Source organism: Daldinia childiae, assembly GCF_008694065.1.
Source record: "Daldinia childiae strain JS-1345 chromosome Unknown Scaffold9, whole genome shotgun sequence".
Classification (NCBI taxonomy): Eukaryota; Fungi; Ascomycota; class Sordariomycetes; order Xylariales; family Hypoxylaceae; genus Daldinia; species Daldinia childiae.
The window spans coordinates 182407-198038 of NW_022984650.1; the positions used below are offsets into that span (position 1 = coordinate 182407).

The 15632-nt window shown below is 45.3% G+C and overlaps 1 protein-coding gene across 1 annotated transcript; it reads right to left on the bottom strand.

Moving 5' to 3' along the window:
* Positions 1-439: 439 nt before the first annotated feature.
* GL218_07293 (uncharacterized protein) lies at positions 440-1407 on the bottom strand (the record flags this gene model as incomplete). Its single annotated transcript, XM_033584042.1, has 3 exons — positions 440-559; positions 618-1159; positions 1221-1407. The coding sequence occupies 3 exons, from the start codon at positions 1405-1407 to the stop codon at positions 440-442; spliced, it is 849 nt and encodes a 282-aa protein (XP_033432675.1).
* Between the last annotated feature and the right edge of the window lie 14225 nt (positions 1408-15632).

A 15632-nucleotide genomic window follows, 5' to 3' on the forward strand; every position in this document is an offset into this window, starting at 1 on the left:
GTAGAATTGATATGTAAAATTAACTTTCGATTTTTGCTAGTATTCCGAGAGCGAAGCTAGAAACTCCATTTACTAAGTAATGGAGATATTGAAATGCCATAAGGATGATAAAATATTTGCATTCCCTACACAGTAAACTGGACATGTTCGTGCCAATCCTTGTTCCATTCGCTAATATCCTCGTTTCAGCTCGGGAGAGCCCTTTGTATGTATCATCTAAGGTCATGTCAAAATTCCGTCAAATAAACACCGCGCTGCACCTGGATATCCCTAAACCAACAATATGCACCACGGAGACGAGCCCTTCGTCTTCCATGTAAGATATCTCGCCCCGCCATGTCCGAGATAAAATATAATCCGTCCCTCCAAAGTCCCTATTCTCGGCCGTGCATTCGTGTCCTATCATACCTCAACACCCTAGCTAGCTATGAGCTATGAGCTATGAACGATGTTGCCCGAGGCCGGGAGACCCCGGCATTGAGAGAGGTGTTGTCGGGTAGTCATAACCGGACTCTGAACAGTTCGCCGAGTGTTCGTATGAGTGTGAAAGCGGTGGAGTCTAGCAACACCGATCAGCTACGAGGTTCTCGGCGGGAGTAAGCGCGCACAGGACTCACATGAGGGTTGGAGTGGTCGTACGAATTTTGGCCGTGGACATCCATTCCTGGTACGAAGCCGTAGTTCATGTACGGAGACATGGTCTCTTCTGGATATGTCGCTTCCCTCTTGATAGCATCATTGAAGTGTGTCATGGGAGGAAGCGTGCAGGGAACATTCGCAGCTATGTAGCTGGGATAGCCTTCGCCGGTTGTAATTGGGTGATGGTAAGGCTGAGCCGAGTTGTACGGGGGTAGAACCATCTCGTCGGGAGGAGGATAGGCCGAGTAGGGCATGAACGGCGGCGTGTGAGACCGCTCTCGGTCGTCATACGACTGGCTAAATATTATTTCGTCGTCATGGTTCATCGGAGGTGTAAATTGAGGCTGGACGGCCTTGTGCGGAGCTGCGGTGGGCTTCTGCACCTTAGAGGAACTCGTCTTCTTGGTATTCCGCGTGCTACCGGACTGCGACTGCTTGTCACTTCCCGTGGGAGAAGATGCATCGTCCGAGGTACCGGCGCGCCTCTCGAGGTCTTCCAGACGCCTCTTGAGCTTCTTGCCTAGAGAAACTGTTAGGTTACTCGGTTATTGGTAAAAGAAGTAAAGCTGGTCGCAACCTACGGTAGTTGCGCTGGGCAATTCGGTTCTGTATCCTCCTGCGTTCGGCAAGGTCCGATATCTTGGTCCAATCCTCATCAGGGTTGGCTGAGCTGGAGAAAGCACTGCTGGTCCCGTGTGCCGAGTACTGCCTCGGCGCCGGCGCGGGTGGATATGAGTATTGATGTTGCGACATGGCGTACATTGACATTGTGAAGAGTGTATCTATCAGTGGTCGACTTGATATTGCTATGACGATATCGAGTAAGTGACAGATATATAGTGAGATGAGACGGTTAAACGTCGACGGTAGTTCGTTATGATTACTTCAGAACTAAGTTGCTGTCGAACCGAGATGGTGGGACATATGAACTTTCTGAAGCGGGAGGAAGGAATCAAATATATAGAAGTAGCCCTTTCAGCCATGGTCCATGGAAGCTGCCTTCGAGATGGAGGATTGCAGCCCCCCCATGCTTCTATGACAAGGCCACAGCAACCCGAGTACCTGAAAGCCCAGATACATTTACATGTGTCTAGGTATGTACGTAGATACGTACATTTGTATATACGTAGCTACGTACTTCCCATGAACATGGGTCCAGCTTAGACAGGCATATGATTGCGAATGCACCTGATTGTGCGTCCGCCCTTTCAATACAACCTTGCCTGGAAGTTGGGGGGGTGTTGTAGTTTGCGCATCTGGGGCCAGTGCGAGGAGGGCAGAGCAGCGCCTCAATCTGAAGGAAGTAGCGGGCGATCCATGGGCTGGAGTACGGTAAAGACAATACTCGCACGAGTGAACAAGGGTTCAGGACAGGGGGGGAGGGGTTTTGGAGGGGGTTTGAATAAGAAAGGGCTTGGGGTATGTACTTAGGTAGTTTATAAAATATACATTATAAATACTTTGGTACGTCTATGATTATATATATAAAATGGAAGTTGTGACTGATGTACCTAGTAGCTGGCAGCAACCCTACCTGCATGGTCGCAGGGGTTTTTCGCAGCGCTCCTGGGCTTTACGATATGCATATACGCAGTATTTCTATGTAAGTAAAAGCATGACGGAGTTCCCTAATTTTGCCCGAATTTTGCTGCCTACATGTAGGGCAGAGCGCACAAAAGTACCTAACACAAGTACCTACCTAACCTATCTCGCGTCCAGCGCGCTTGAGTAAAAGCAGCGATGGCTTTCAATTCTCCACACCTACCGTAACCCGCCGACTCGTAGGGCTGGCTCTTTTAAGATATCGGCGCTATTAGGCTATTCGCTATATTCAGCAGTTGACGATGGATCTTACGAGCCAAACTAGCCGTTGTGGAGAAAACACTCCTTAAACTCTTAAGTCTCTATGTAAGGTTGAGCTCCGAAGTAATACGGCGGACACGGCGGACACGGCAGATACGGCTACTCCCATAGATTGAATCTAATGAATTATGATTTCTAATGCAGAGTGCAGAGAGCAGAATGAAAGGCCACTTACAAGGCTACCACCTAATAATTCTCTAGATTTACCTCTCAACTAAAGGGCAACGGGAAGCGGGAAGCTAGCTTTTTTTTTGGGAGCGAGCATGGCTTAACAGGGCTCAACCGGGCAGGGCAAGACAGGGTCCTTTTTTCTGGATCATGTCGCAGCCCAGCACGTTTCTGGAGTTTCATTGCGTACCTTGACCACTCGTAGGGGAGATTTACATGGAATAAGTCCTAAACCCGTGGCTATCGCTCAATGCTCGCCCTTCGCTCGACAGACATTACTACTTCAAGACCTTGCTACTTCGGTATTAGAATATGTGTCATCTAATAGCCGCACGCAAGGCGACGGCCTGGGTAATAATCCAAATTCAAAAGAAGAAGAAAAAAAATAGCCGACATCTTTGATAGATATACAGCATACAGCGCGCAGAATTCCCGGTCATAGGAATTATAAGCGAAGGCATTGCCAGAGCACATGACCTAGAATCCATGCATAGAGACTCTGACACCACTACCACTATCACTACCGCCATTTTTACTAAGGAACAAACTACAAGAAACCTGTAAGGCTGGGTTACCTTAGCTTAAAAGCTGAGCATCAGAACGACCAGGCAAGTCGGGAGAAAAGATAAGCTAAACCCCGTAGTTATCGAATCGTGCACGCGGGAAAAGAGAAGTCCTAGATAGGGAAGGATACGAAACATCCGTAAAATTCTCCAACCAAGGGAACGCACTAAGAATATACAATCCAATCTAGTGGCTAGTGATTTTAAAGTACCAATGACACGTACATACAATGCCCAGCCCTTCGAGTCCTTCGAGAAGGATGCATAGAAGGGGGGGCTTAGACAACACGGAAGCCTCCTCGGAAAGTCTTTCGTCTCTTCGGAATGACGCCAAGCGATTAGATCTAGGAATTCCAGAAGAACCATGCGTAAGACATATTTACGTAAAGCGGTAAAGTAATACGCGGTAAAGGGGTTGGATTTTAGTCTTCTGTCTTGGCCTCTCCTTGCCGTCCGACTTGTCGACATGAAAAAGGTGGAAGAAAAAAAAAAAAAAAAAAAAACAAGACCTCGATCTGATTCGCACGTGCTTTATAAAGCTTCTATTTTTAGCCCCGACCCATTACAAAGCCATTTCTCAACTTTTCATTGGTTACCAATTGCCGCCTCTTAGGGCTGCTGGTCAAAACTTCTCGAAATGTTCTTCGTTACCGGGACTGTTTAAAATAATTTCGCGTGCGTCTAGTCATTATCTAGAAGCAAGCTGATAAAAAGGTAAGCCCGATATACCGTAACTTCGCGGGAGAAAAGGATTCAGCCTTGATCCGACAGTCAATTTGCCCCCTTTAAGAAAGTAGGACCTTTTATTTATTTGGTTAGTTATTAAAAGCTTCTAACGCTTTCTCCTATAGGATTTTTCGGTAGGTTGATCGCGTACCCCACAAACCTCATGTTGACAAATCATTTAATCTGTTATCTAGACAAATCAGGTAAAAGGGTGAAATTTCCAAAAATAAGGAGTTATCTACTCGTGACTTAAAATTAATGCAATCGGTATATGTTGTTTGAGAGTTGTTTCTGCTCTGCCACGCACGGTGCTCTCTATATGTACTTACATATCAATATATATCAACCGGAGAGACCGGACGACCCGAAAGGGGTGGTGAGCAATGGCGAAGGAGTCATAAGAGGCTTGATCCAATACCTCCATAGTTACATATCTTTAAACAATAATCGATTTTTGCTCCAGTACCAAGATATGAGAATAAGTCCACCAATGAAAATATCTTCTTCCTATTGTTTCCTCAGCCTCATCCACCCAAAGTCCATGGATGATGCATGCATGTACCACATGGCTTGGACGACCTTTTTTTTTTCTCTACCGAAATTTTAAACGTCACCAATCCTCGAATACACATAGATAAGACTACATTATACATGTTAATTTTAATAACTAAGATCTTTTCCTCTTCAGCTTTTGTTTTACCCCTTAAACTCATCCTACGTGCTCTTTGGAATCATTTAACATAGAATCCGGCGAAGATCAAATAGGCCCGATGTATTTCTGTAGCCAGCCACAACGCTGGCGCCAGCCAACGCTCAGCCTTTATTCGTGAATGGTAACCGTTTTATTCCGCTATCATATCACCACGAGGGCGAATGATTTTTTTATGCGTCTAAAAATATATACGTATGTTTTCTTTAAACCATTGTCGTTGATAAAGCTAGATGTACGCATGACTGATTTTTAGTCACCTCTTTTTCTATTCTGAAAAAGGATTTTTTATGTTTTTTTTTTCTGGTTCTTGTACCAACATATATTACATATATTGGATGATATTGACTCAACGATAGGTCTTTTATGGCTACAATTCGCATTGTACCACCAACGGAGTCGAATTCGCAATAGCAGGGGGGTGTATGACTCGTACCCTCCGGGAATTTCTCACTTGCTATTCTTCCCCCTAATGATGTTGGGTGCTGACGCGAGAAGCTTGGAGTTCCATGGAGCCGGCAAATTGCGTGGGTATTGCTTACCCTAGGTAGGTACCCTTCCCACAGGCAAGCGGCACAACATAAGCCACCCACTATCTCGGGCTCGTCAACGTGCGAAGGTGTTTTAAGGTTCTCACTTGCCAAGAACCATTCCTCTGCGGAGGTTCTTTACAGCGGCGACACGTACATGTACAATGTGCGTCCCGCATACATGTAATAGCACATGTAATAGCAACGTTGACAGGAGGACAAATCAGGAGCCGGCCTCAGGTCACAGCCGTTACCAAGGATCTCAACGAAGAACGCCATGTGAGATCCAATCTAGACTACTTCCACCCGTTTTGGGACCAGTTGAATTCTTCCACAGATGTCGGTCATCTACCCAATTCAGGGGTTTCGTACTATCTTAGACGGGTATGGCTACCTAACCTAAGGTTATTTCCGCATCGCTGTCGTCAAGAAATCGCAGTCAGGCTAAGGCTACTGGAGTTCTAGATTTCGGTCGCGAGAGGCAATTCTCGTCTAGACGACGATCCTACCAATGTAGCTAAGCTCCTTATCTCAATAGCCGAACAAAAAACACCCCCTTTAATATTCGGGGCCGTAGTTACAGATAGAGGAGTGCTTCATGCGACTGGCTGACAATCTTAGTACACATGAGCACCCGGTTATCGTAGGACAGGCGGCTTAACCGAATAAGGAAATATGTTAGACAGCCCTATGTGCCTAGCTATGCAACTTCGTGCTTCGCATGTAAAGTCCTGAGGGATCGATACCGCTAACTCGTGCGATTAGACCATCCAAGCGCCCGAAATCTCCGGGAATAAGTCTATTCCCCCGCTTTAGAACCCACATCTCAGGATCGACACCACGCGTCTCCCCCAGAGTTGAGGAGCAGTTCGTCAGTAGGGTGGCGGAATGCGAAATGAGCATCCATAGTGCGATAGGGGCGTCCACGTTGATTACTGGGAAAAGCCAATTGCAGCTACCTAGTAAGTAGATAATAAGTCCGGCACATATGACATATTAGCAATATATTAGCACGAAGGGCGTGGTCAAGCTTCATAATCTTTGATTCCTATCTTTAGTAGTTACATAGTGCGAACAACCTCATTAGAGCAACTCGTTAAGACCTTCTAGACTCTGGCCTACGCTATTTCGAATTCTATCGAGGCGACATACGTTAGAGGTAGTTCTTTTGCAGATTATGAATGAAGTCCCGTTTGAGATGATCCCATGGCTAGAGAGTTGATAGGATCTCAACAAAACGGCCCCCATGTTTATTCTCCCCCAAGGTACGTACGTAGTAGATGTGCTGATGCACGCACGTTAGTGGCTTAGAGGACAAATCCTAAAGCAGGCAGCACACATACAATCCATGTCTCGTCGCGTGGCATGAAATTTCAAGTATCATAGTGAGAGAATTAAAAGGCTCACATATGCATAAACCCCTGTGTTTTCCATCTGCCTACCTTACCATCATAAAATAATTTACAAATTAGATGGTTTATGAGCTGAATTCCAAAACACTTAAGTCCTAGGACCATCACAGCTATTTCGGTAGTGGGCCGCAATTATACGGCGATGTTAATGAGGAATACGGACAGAACCACGATTCCCGGCAAGCTAAGCTTGCTCATGCGTGGGAAACGTGGATAGGAAGGACGTTGATAGGCAGGGTCGCATTTGCTATGATATGTGTTATGGTATGTACTATGGAATGCGGACTTAAAACCAAGCGAGAAGCCCTACGTCCGGCCAAGACCATCGTTTATATGCTGTGTATTTGTTATACCTATACTATATCCGCCGCATGGTTTACCCTAGAATATTATCGCACGGTCTTATAAACAATAATACACTATGTTAGGTACGAAGTACATTATCTACCTAAAGTATTTACATTAGGTATGAGGCGGCAGCAAGTTGGGCTAAATACGCTGTTTTAAGCAATCCCCCCCCTCCTCCCCCCCGCAAGCTGAAATAAGAGTAAAACGTCCAATCGTACCTAATTTGGCAACTTTTAGCTTTTTATTCCCGTCACCCCTACCCTAGCAACCCGCTACATGTATGTATATATGTACTAAACTTATCCTAATGTACTGTACTTTTTCATCTTCTTATCTCTTATCCAACAGAAACCAAACTAAAGACATAAAGAATACGACTATGAGATCCTCTAAATGTCTTGATGATGCTATGGCGTGGTATGCCATGGCTAGCCATGCGGTGCGTATGTCTTTACCATGGTGTAATTCTTGCGGGATACGAAGCAAAGGACAAGCAGATAGTTGACCGAAGTTAGTCACGCGGCCTACTGCATTTACTGTTGCGTTACTCTCGGCACCGGTCTTTAACACCAGCGGATCGCGCGGCGTCCGTGTTGTACGAACTACTTTATTTTACTACCTCGTCCTAACAACTAAACAACCCTCCGCATTCTTGTAAAGGATGGCTAAATTAATATTTGCATCTAACGGCACCGAATATCTAACAACATATGTCACCCTTCTGTTTCGGCAGTCTGGCACGAATTTGTATGGGTGCTGACTGAACCCGTGCCTATGGACTTGGGTCGCGCCAAGAATGCATCTTGCCAGAGAAACACCCTGGTTATCACACCACCAATACCAATATACGGGCTACTGGTTACGGGTTATGGGTTTGGCAATACATAAAGGTGGTTTAGGTACATAATGTAGCCAAATTTCCCACACCCCGATCCTTCAACTACATATGTATGTACGATATGCACACCCCTGTGTCTTTACATCTACATAACTACCTACCTTATACATACCAACTTACATACCTAGGTACCTCCCATAATTAGGTACACCTACTCCCAAGGCTTCCCAATCCCCAAACTTCTCCAGCCAGTTCATAGGGCTGAATGACATCCGCACTTTATTGCCGTCCCCTACTGTATGTAGGTATGTAGGTATGTATGTAAGTAAGCAGGTGCCAGGCACATCGCTTCTTTCATATGTAGAACTGGCAAAGTTACATTATACGCCGAGGACTTCCAAAAGGGATCCAAAAGGGATATCGGCCTTAGATATTCAAACCCCGAATATAGATCTAGACAACATACAACATATGGAGAGCCGCAATCACTAGCAATTAATCGACACGGACAAAAAAAAAGGGCTGTATCTGTATCGCAAGAAGTTACCTACGATGGCGTCAACCCCCCGTATTTCCGTATCTTCCTTTGCTATATCCCCCCTGCGGCGGTAGTAGCACTAAACAAGTGCTAAAACAGTAATGGCGGCGATAGCAGCCGAAAAGGAACGGCACTAGAACATTGTAGCGGTCTGACGATAAATTAACTGACGCACGAAATGCACGGAGCATACCCGTTGTGGTGTATCTTTTTATTACATAGCGTATTTAGGGATAGAAATGGTCAGATATGTTAATTCGCCATTAATAACGCTCGTAGGGCATCTTTGTGGGGATCAGTGATCAGTGATATGTAATTACCAAGCCTACCTAACCTAACTAGCTAGCCTATGTATTCTCTCTTTGCTTAGCAGCGGGTCTCGGTGTTGCCGCTTGCTCGCATAGCTGGTGTTGTCGTAGGGCTGAAGGCTAGGGCTAGTCTTCTGTTACGCTCCTATAAGATCGCAGCGTTTACTTCCCCTCTCTCTGACCTGACGGCTAAGGTAATAATACCCCGAATTAAGTTCTACATATCTACATACTTGGGTACAATTCCTCTTATTAGTCTATTCATCTCATACGCTACACGCTACACGCTACACGTTACACGCTACATACCTACATACGTACAATCAAGATAGCCTATGAGGCTGATGACGATACCGTAGTCTTTCGACCTAACTAGCGTTTACATAGTAATTGGTTTCAGTTTTACCCCTTGCTTGGTCATCTCGCTGTCGCCGTCTTCTATTTGTGGATATGCGCAACTTGAAAATATCAGCCGCAAATACATACATCCTCATTTCGCCTAGATATTTCTACCTACCTAGATAGAATGCAATAGAATAAACGGTGGTTTCCGGGTATTGGAGATTGCGACTATCATAATCGCATGTTTTGCATGTTTCTCCGAGCTTTGTCCAGAACTCCAGCCATACGCATAACAATTATCCGCGTGTTATTGCCAGTCGAGGCTCTTGAGTAGTACTGGAGTAGTACTGAAGTGGTACTGTTAATAAGCTCCTATGTGACACAAGATGCTCACGCCCTTCTAATCGGACTTGACCTATCCGCCATTCAGCTGTTAGGGTCTATCAGCAGTCCAATGAGAAATTGACAAAGCCCTTAGGTTGCAACCGTAGGTGTTAATTCGCTTTTTGAACTCGCCCGCCTACATGACAAATCCCGAAATATTAACAAATTCAGAAGCCGTCGGCCGACATTCGTATGATTTTTTATGACTTCATAGGGTCTATTGTTTCAAATCCGTCAATCTGTAAAAAGATTGATAAGGTCTTAAAAGCCCCTCGCAAAGTCTTGCCTTATGATCAACCTTAGTCCCGAGAATAGTTAGTGATACACGGGTACGGGCGCGCTAAGACAACTAAAATCGATGCACCGGCGTATCACTACATACATACCCATAACCTAGTACCTATGTACCTACCTAGGTAAATATTAAGGCACTTATGTACATGCGTACATTGCGAAATCGAGTCTACTTTGACGTCGGGGACGGCAATGAGCGGGTTTTCTCACTTCCACCGCTAAAGCCCCGCTGCGGCAAGCGGACTTGTGTTTAAGAGTTAACCTGGCTACTGCTTATGTTATATCCCCGATCTACCGCGGAGGTAGTAATAGATGTCATACTTGGCGAAATAGAAGGTGCTTACGTTAGTTTTGTATAGATATCGAGATAGCTATGATGCTTTAAAGCTTATAAACGCTATATATCAGATTAAGCCCTAATAAAAAAATAGTTACAGCTATTTGTTTTGTAAGCTCATCTTTTTGCACGCATTTATTAATGTATAATAGTGTATTCCGGATAGTTATACTTTTAAATACATACGTAGTTGATTAGTGATACATACTAGGGGCTATGCAAATACTTTCAAGACATAAAAATGAGGGCTAATTAACCTCGTAACAGACAGGTTTCGTTCTCCGTCACGGATGCCGCTGTAATGTACTACGAAGGGACCTTTGTAATGCAACTTCCATAGTCCATACGAAGCTACTTTTGGTGGTTCCACGAACCAGTAGCGTTCAATATATGGATGGGCATTCCAAAATGTATCATTGCTTGGGAAAGTGGGGTGCCTGGGGAGAAGGAGGTACATGCAAAGAGGTACATGTAAATGTTACGTGGGTTACGTGGGTAGTTCTGGTAGTGTGGGTAGGCGGGGGTTGCTAGTGGGCGGCGAAGCACAGATTGCACTGCATGAGACCCCGAGTCCACCGCTCATTACAAGGGTGTTTCGCTCTTTCTGCGAGCACTTGTATGGGAGACTGGCGGTCGGCCGATACAGCTCGCATGGTTGCCAGATGGTGCTTTCTAACACTTTAAACACTAAACGAGGGTCTACGCAGCATTTGCTGCCAATCTGCAGCCCAGAATGGCCATATCGAGTTTAAGTCAAATCCCGAATCTGCAACGCAACCACGTTGTCTGATGTTCGTCTAACTCATTTTCCTTCTTTTCTTCTTTCAATTAACTAATTGATCCTATCAAAACCCATTAAGCCACATACATACCTCTATGTATAGTTATCAACCTTACATCAATACAAATCACACAAATCACACACAAGATCGAGACCGCATCTAAATACTGCATCCCTAATCTCCATCAGTGACGCGCTTTAGCCTCAGGCGCAATGCGAGGCGCAATCTGTCACCCTAGGTATTTTATCTTCTTTATTCTTTTTTTTTCACAATACACCCCCCTTCTATTAAGTCTTTTTTTTTTTGAGCCTCCCCTCGGCCGACTTTGCCAACTCCATCGCATCCAATCCCCCTTTAGGTACCTACCTATCACTTACCTCTACTACCTTTACCAACCCGAGACAAAGCCAAGGCCAAGGCCCAACACCAAAAGCCTAGAATTTTTTGACTTGCGTAGTTGCGCATATCACCCTACATTTACAGCTCAGCACAACACAATACTTACCGCCATCTCAGCTGTCTGGCCATCCACCATCCACTATCTGTTGTCTCTCGTGACTCTGTACTCTTGCCCCCTTCACGTTTCGACGAATACTATTCTCTTATTTTGACCGGTCGTCTTGTCCACCGCCAGAGCTAACTCTTGTGGAGCTAGGGGCTTTTATCGCTTCCGCTCTTTCGTATCTCCATGCATCCCTCGACGTCATCGTCATGTTTCCTTTAGATGATCGTAGAACGTGGCTGGTGGACCTACTTGGCCGTTACGAATTTATCCTTGCTATGGTGCAGCGCTTGGCTGTCCACTATCATATTCTAGTTGTCGGTTAGAATAATTGCTAATCAATACGGCGTATACGATATCATCCACCCGCGCTTCACTAGATCGTAGTATAAGCGTATGTCGTACTCGGCCATACTGCGTGAACGACCAACGAAGCCGCATTTCGCACAAAGGGTTGCCAAGGCTTAGTTACCGGGCGCATTATATTCGTTTTATGTGAGTATACACATTCAATGTGATTGATTTGATAAATTATACGACCATTCTCTTGTTCCGGTTTACAAGTCGTGCAGCTAGGTATTACCAAGGTGTCCGTTACACAAACCTATGAGTTCACAAGAGATATTTGATATCTCGTCTTAATAGAGCTGAAGGGGCTTGAGTCTCTAGTCACGTAAGGCGCCTGCAGGTGATAAATGTAGGCGTCAGCTAGCAGTTCTATATGGTCGATCGCGGGGTTCTAGACCTCTTCTTATCTACGAGAACTACAGTGTATCAAATATACGATTTTACATTATTATTATTTGCCTCGGCGTCCCGGGCCTAATAGTCCTATCTGCCTATACTAGCAATGCATACATAGTCGGCGACTATAGAATGACTATAGAATGACTGGTTTATTCCATCATCGGGATCTCCCATTGTCGGCGTCTTTACATATTATTAGTACGGCGTTTGAAAGCCACATTCAAGATTAAACGTATCGGAAACGATCTCGACTCCCGATGCAAGCGTATGTTGTATATTAGATTAGGTAGTTTACACAACTTTCGTTTTGGTTGGTTCGCAGTTTACAGCTGTGACGGCGGGACGGGCGCGATATTATTCGCCCGTTAGTGTCACGATGAACATATTGAAATGCGATTTCCCGTCAGCTCGGACCGAACAGCATATCCGGAGGCGTCGGAACTCCGCCGGAAATATGAACGGATGAAATAGCTAAACGATAGCGAGCGCTGTTAGCTGTTGTATTTCAAAGAGGGAACACCATCCTTGACTCTCTACGACTACGACTACGACGACGACGACGACGACCATACCAGCGCGCCAGCAACAAATGGGCTGATCGCAAAAACTACCTTATTCGGTCGACGAGACTAGTAGGCGGCTTTGGCCTTCGTAAATTGTCTCGAGCCCTTCGGAGCTTGGGGGCTTGATACTAGGAATTCGGACATGTTCTTTAACAGGGTCTTCCTACTGACGATCACCATCTAGAAAGCGGAACGCACGCTTCCCTACTATCTACTAATTTGGCCCTGTCGTATCTTATATCCAATAGCGGTAGAATATCCCGCGATATATTCCTCAGCTACCGATTGTGCATATTCGAAATGCCAGTCTGCATATTCGGGACCGTTGTCAGAAGTCTTTATGTACAATAAGGGTATTCAGTAAGTGTCATCGGCGTGGAGTCGCGGACCGTACCCCTAGTTAAATCGCTAACCCTAGGCATTGACAAGGTTGGATACTTCATGTCGAGGATTATTGCCATGCTAGGACCATTATCCAATCTCCAAGTCTAACCGATCAGATCAACAACGTGGCATAGGAGCATACGAAACTAGCCTGGGTTAATTCCAGGTGGTTACCGGGATAATTTCATTCTTTGAAATACACTATTTCACTATTTCATCCCCCCAAACCCTTCCTTTTCCCCTGGCCATCGTGGGAGAAATCGCAAATTGCGCGTGCGGCACAGCACTGAAACCGACACACCAAATTTAGCGTCGCAGCATCGAGTCCGTTCGAGGCCACGATCTTCGTCTCCATCTCTTCGAAAGGCTGCATGTTGTGTAACAAGGCCGTATTTCCTAAAAGAAGATGAGCTGAAGCCTTTGGCTGCAGCCACAGCAAACTATGGTTCTTAATACATATGATTCCTAGTCTAGGTCCCTGGTCATTTCCAGTTCAGGGGATAGAAGATGCTTCGCGACGTCACCTTACCCCGGACTTGCCCTATTGTATATACGGCATACGGCATATGGTACACTAGAAGCTAGAAGCTAGAAGCTAGAAGAGTAGAACCCACGATGTACGACGACGGAAATGTTCCGTGGGATTACACATGCTAATGTCTTAGACAGACATCGGTTCATCGGTTTGACTATGTGTGCTACGCCGCGATAGGTACGCTAGACGGCAAGGATCTTTCTTGCCCAATGCACGCCTGGTGGGTTTAAAACCACGGGTCCAAGAAGGTGGTAGGTAAACGAAAACGAGCCCGATCTCTTTCGTGGCTGGAACCCGAGACCTTTAGCTCCTCACGAGGACACTGACTAGAGTTTCGGTGACGATTCTTGTACGTAGAAAAGGCGTCTCAGAAGGATAAGCTCGTGGGGTCAGACTGTGCCCCACAGGACGCGTGCGCGCACTCTTTCGGCACAATCACGGTGCGCCTCTTAAGAAAGTATCCAACGCCTAGGCTGCTAGGGTACGGTATCTTGCCGGCAGGCAAAGCGAGGCTCCAGGTTTACACCCAATGGACCCCCACCCAGTGTATGTAAAGAAAAAGGTTGAAGGAGCCTCTTTTATTCTACCAAACTGGAATGATCTGTCTGAGCATAATATAGGATAGGATAGGATGGGATGGATCTGAAACATGAGACAACGAAGCTTGAACGTAGCCGCATCAACTCGGGTTTTGTTCATGAAGGATAAGACAATTGACACATGCTGCGTAACGTCATCGAAGATCTAAGGAATATTCCTCGTCTTCTTTGCGGCGTATGCATTCCACCCCAGCATGCATAGTAAGTAAGTAAGTCATTTGCAGGTTGCCTACCTAACTAACAACATCCTCAAAAAACTATCAGACCATATAAAGGCTTTAAATCCTCCCGTCTTCCCTCTTCCTCTTCCTTCTAGGTAGACAAGACAATAGTTCCAGGCAGTAGTCTGCCAAGTATATACAGTATATACATACATATATACATACCTTAGGTATGTAAGTAGTAACTAACTTAAGTAAATAATAGATAACTATAGCAATGAATAATAGTAAGCTATCTATTTGCTAAACGATAGGTGCATTATTTGTTTCAGCCTTCTCTTCTAGTTTCAATTCTAGAACCATAAGGCTTGGGTATTCTCGGTCTATATATTGTATTAGCTGCATATTCATTCGTACACATTAGGTAGACAAATTGCTATGAATAGCCACGTGCGTTTAGCGTGATCTCGTCTGTGTTAAAGCCTGTGTTAAGAACGGGTCAGATGGCCTTTCGGAAGCATTGGCAAATCACATGTTTGGATTTACAGGCATCTCAACTTCGTTTATGCGCATGCACACGCGCACATGCTCGCGTATTTTTTTTTAATCTTTTTTTTTGGCTTGAATTTACATTTTCATTTAGTAATTCAGGGCGCACAAGCAAACGCAAGGGAGATAATTCAATTCGATCCTCGGGAAGCACAAGGTCGGCGAATGGGATGGGTCGGGTTTTTCGCTAGTTTGGATTTTCGGATGCCCGTGCCTCTTCGTACGGGAAAGCTGGGGTTTTAGCTACCATGTACATACTCACGATAGGATATTTATCTACCTACCTAATATATCTATATAGAAAGCTTTCGGAAGGCTCGGTGCCGATGAGGCCCATCACACAAAATGACTGGCCCGAGTTATGATATGATGTGGTCCCCCTTTTCTATCACGAACTTTTTCTTTCTTTGGACCCCCCCCCATCCAGCAGGATTCGCCCCATTGCGCTCGCTAGGCGGTACTTACATATACTATGTACAGGAACTGCTGTTGGTGGAAGACGCGCCGGGCTGGTTAGTGTGATTTAACTTGATCTCCACCATATGGCCGGGCTGGACTCTCACTCGTAACAGGAGTAGGACAATTAGCTTGGCTATGTATTATGGATCTAACTTAACCACCATGTCATAGAAATAAGGGGTGAGGCTAGATATACACCACGGTTCACTTACGTGCCTAAAGTATGCAGATACGCCGTAGAGCAGAGCAAAGGATGAAAAAATGAACAGTATGTCTAGGTATCTGTCTAGATGAAGTAAAAACTAACCGAAGGACAATGATGTCACCGACTAATTTTTCGATGGGGGCTAAT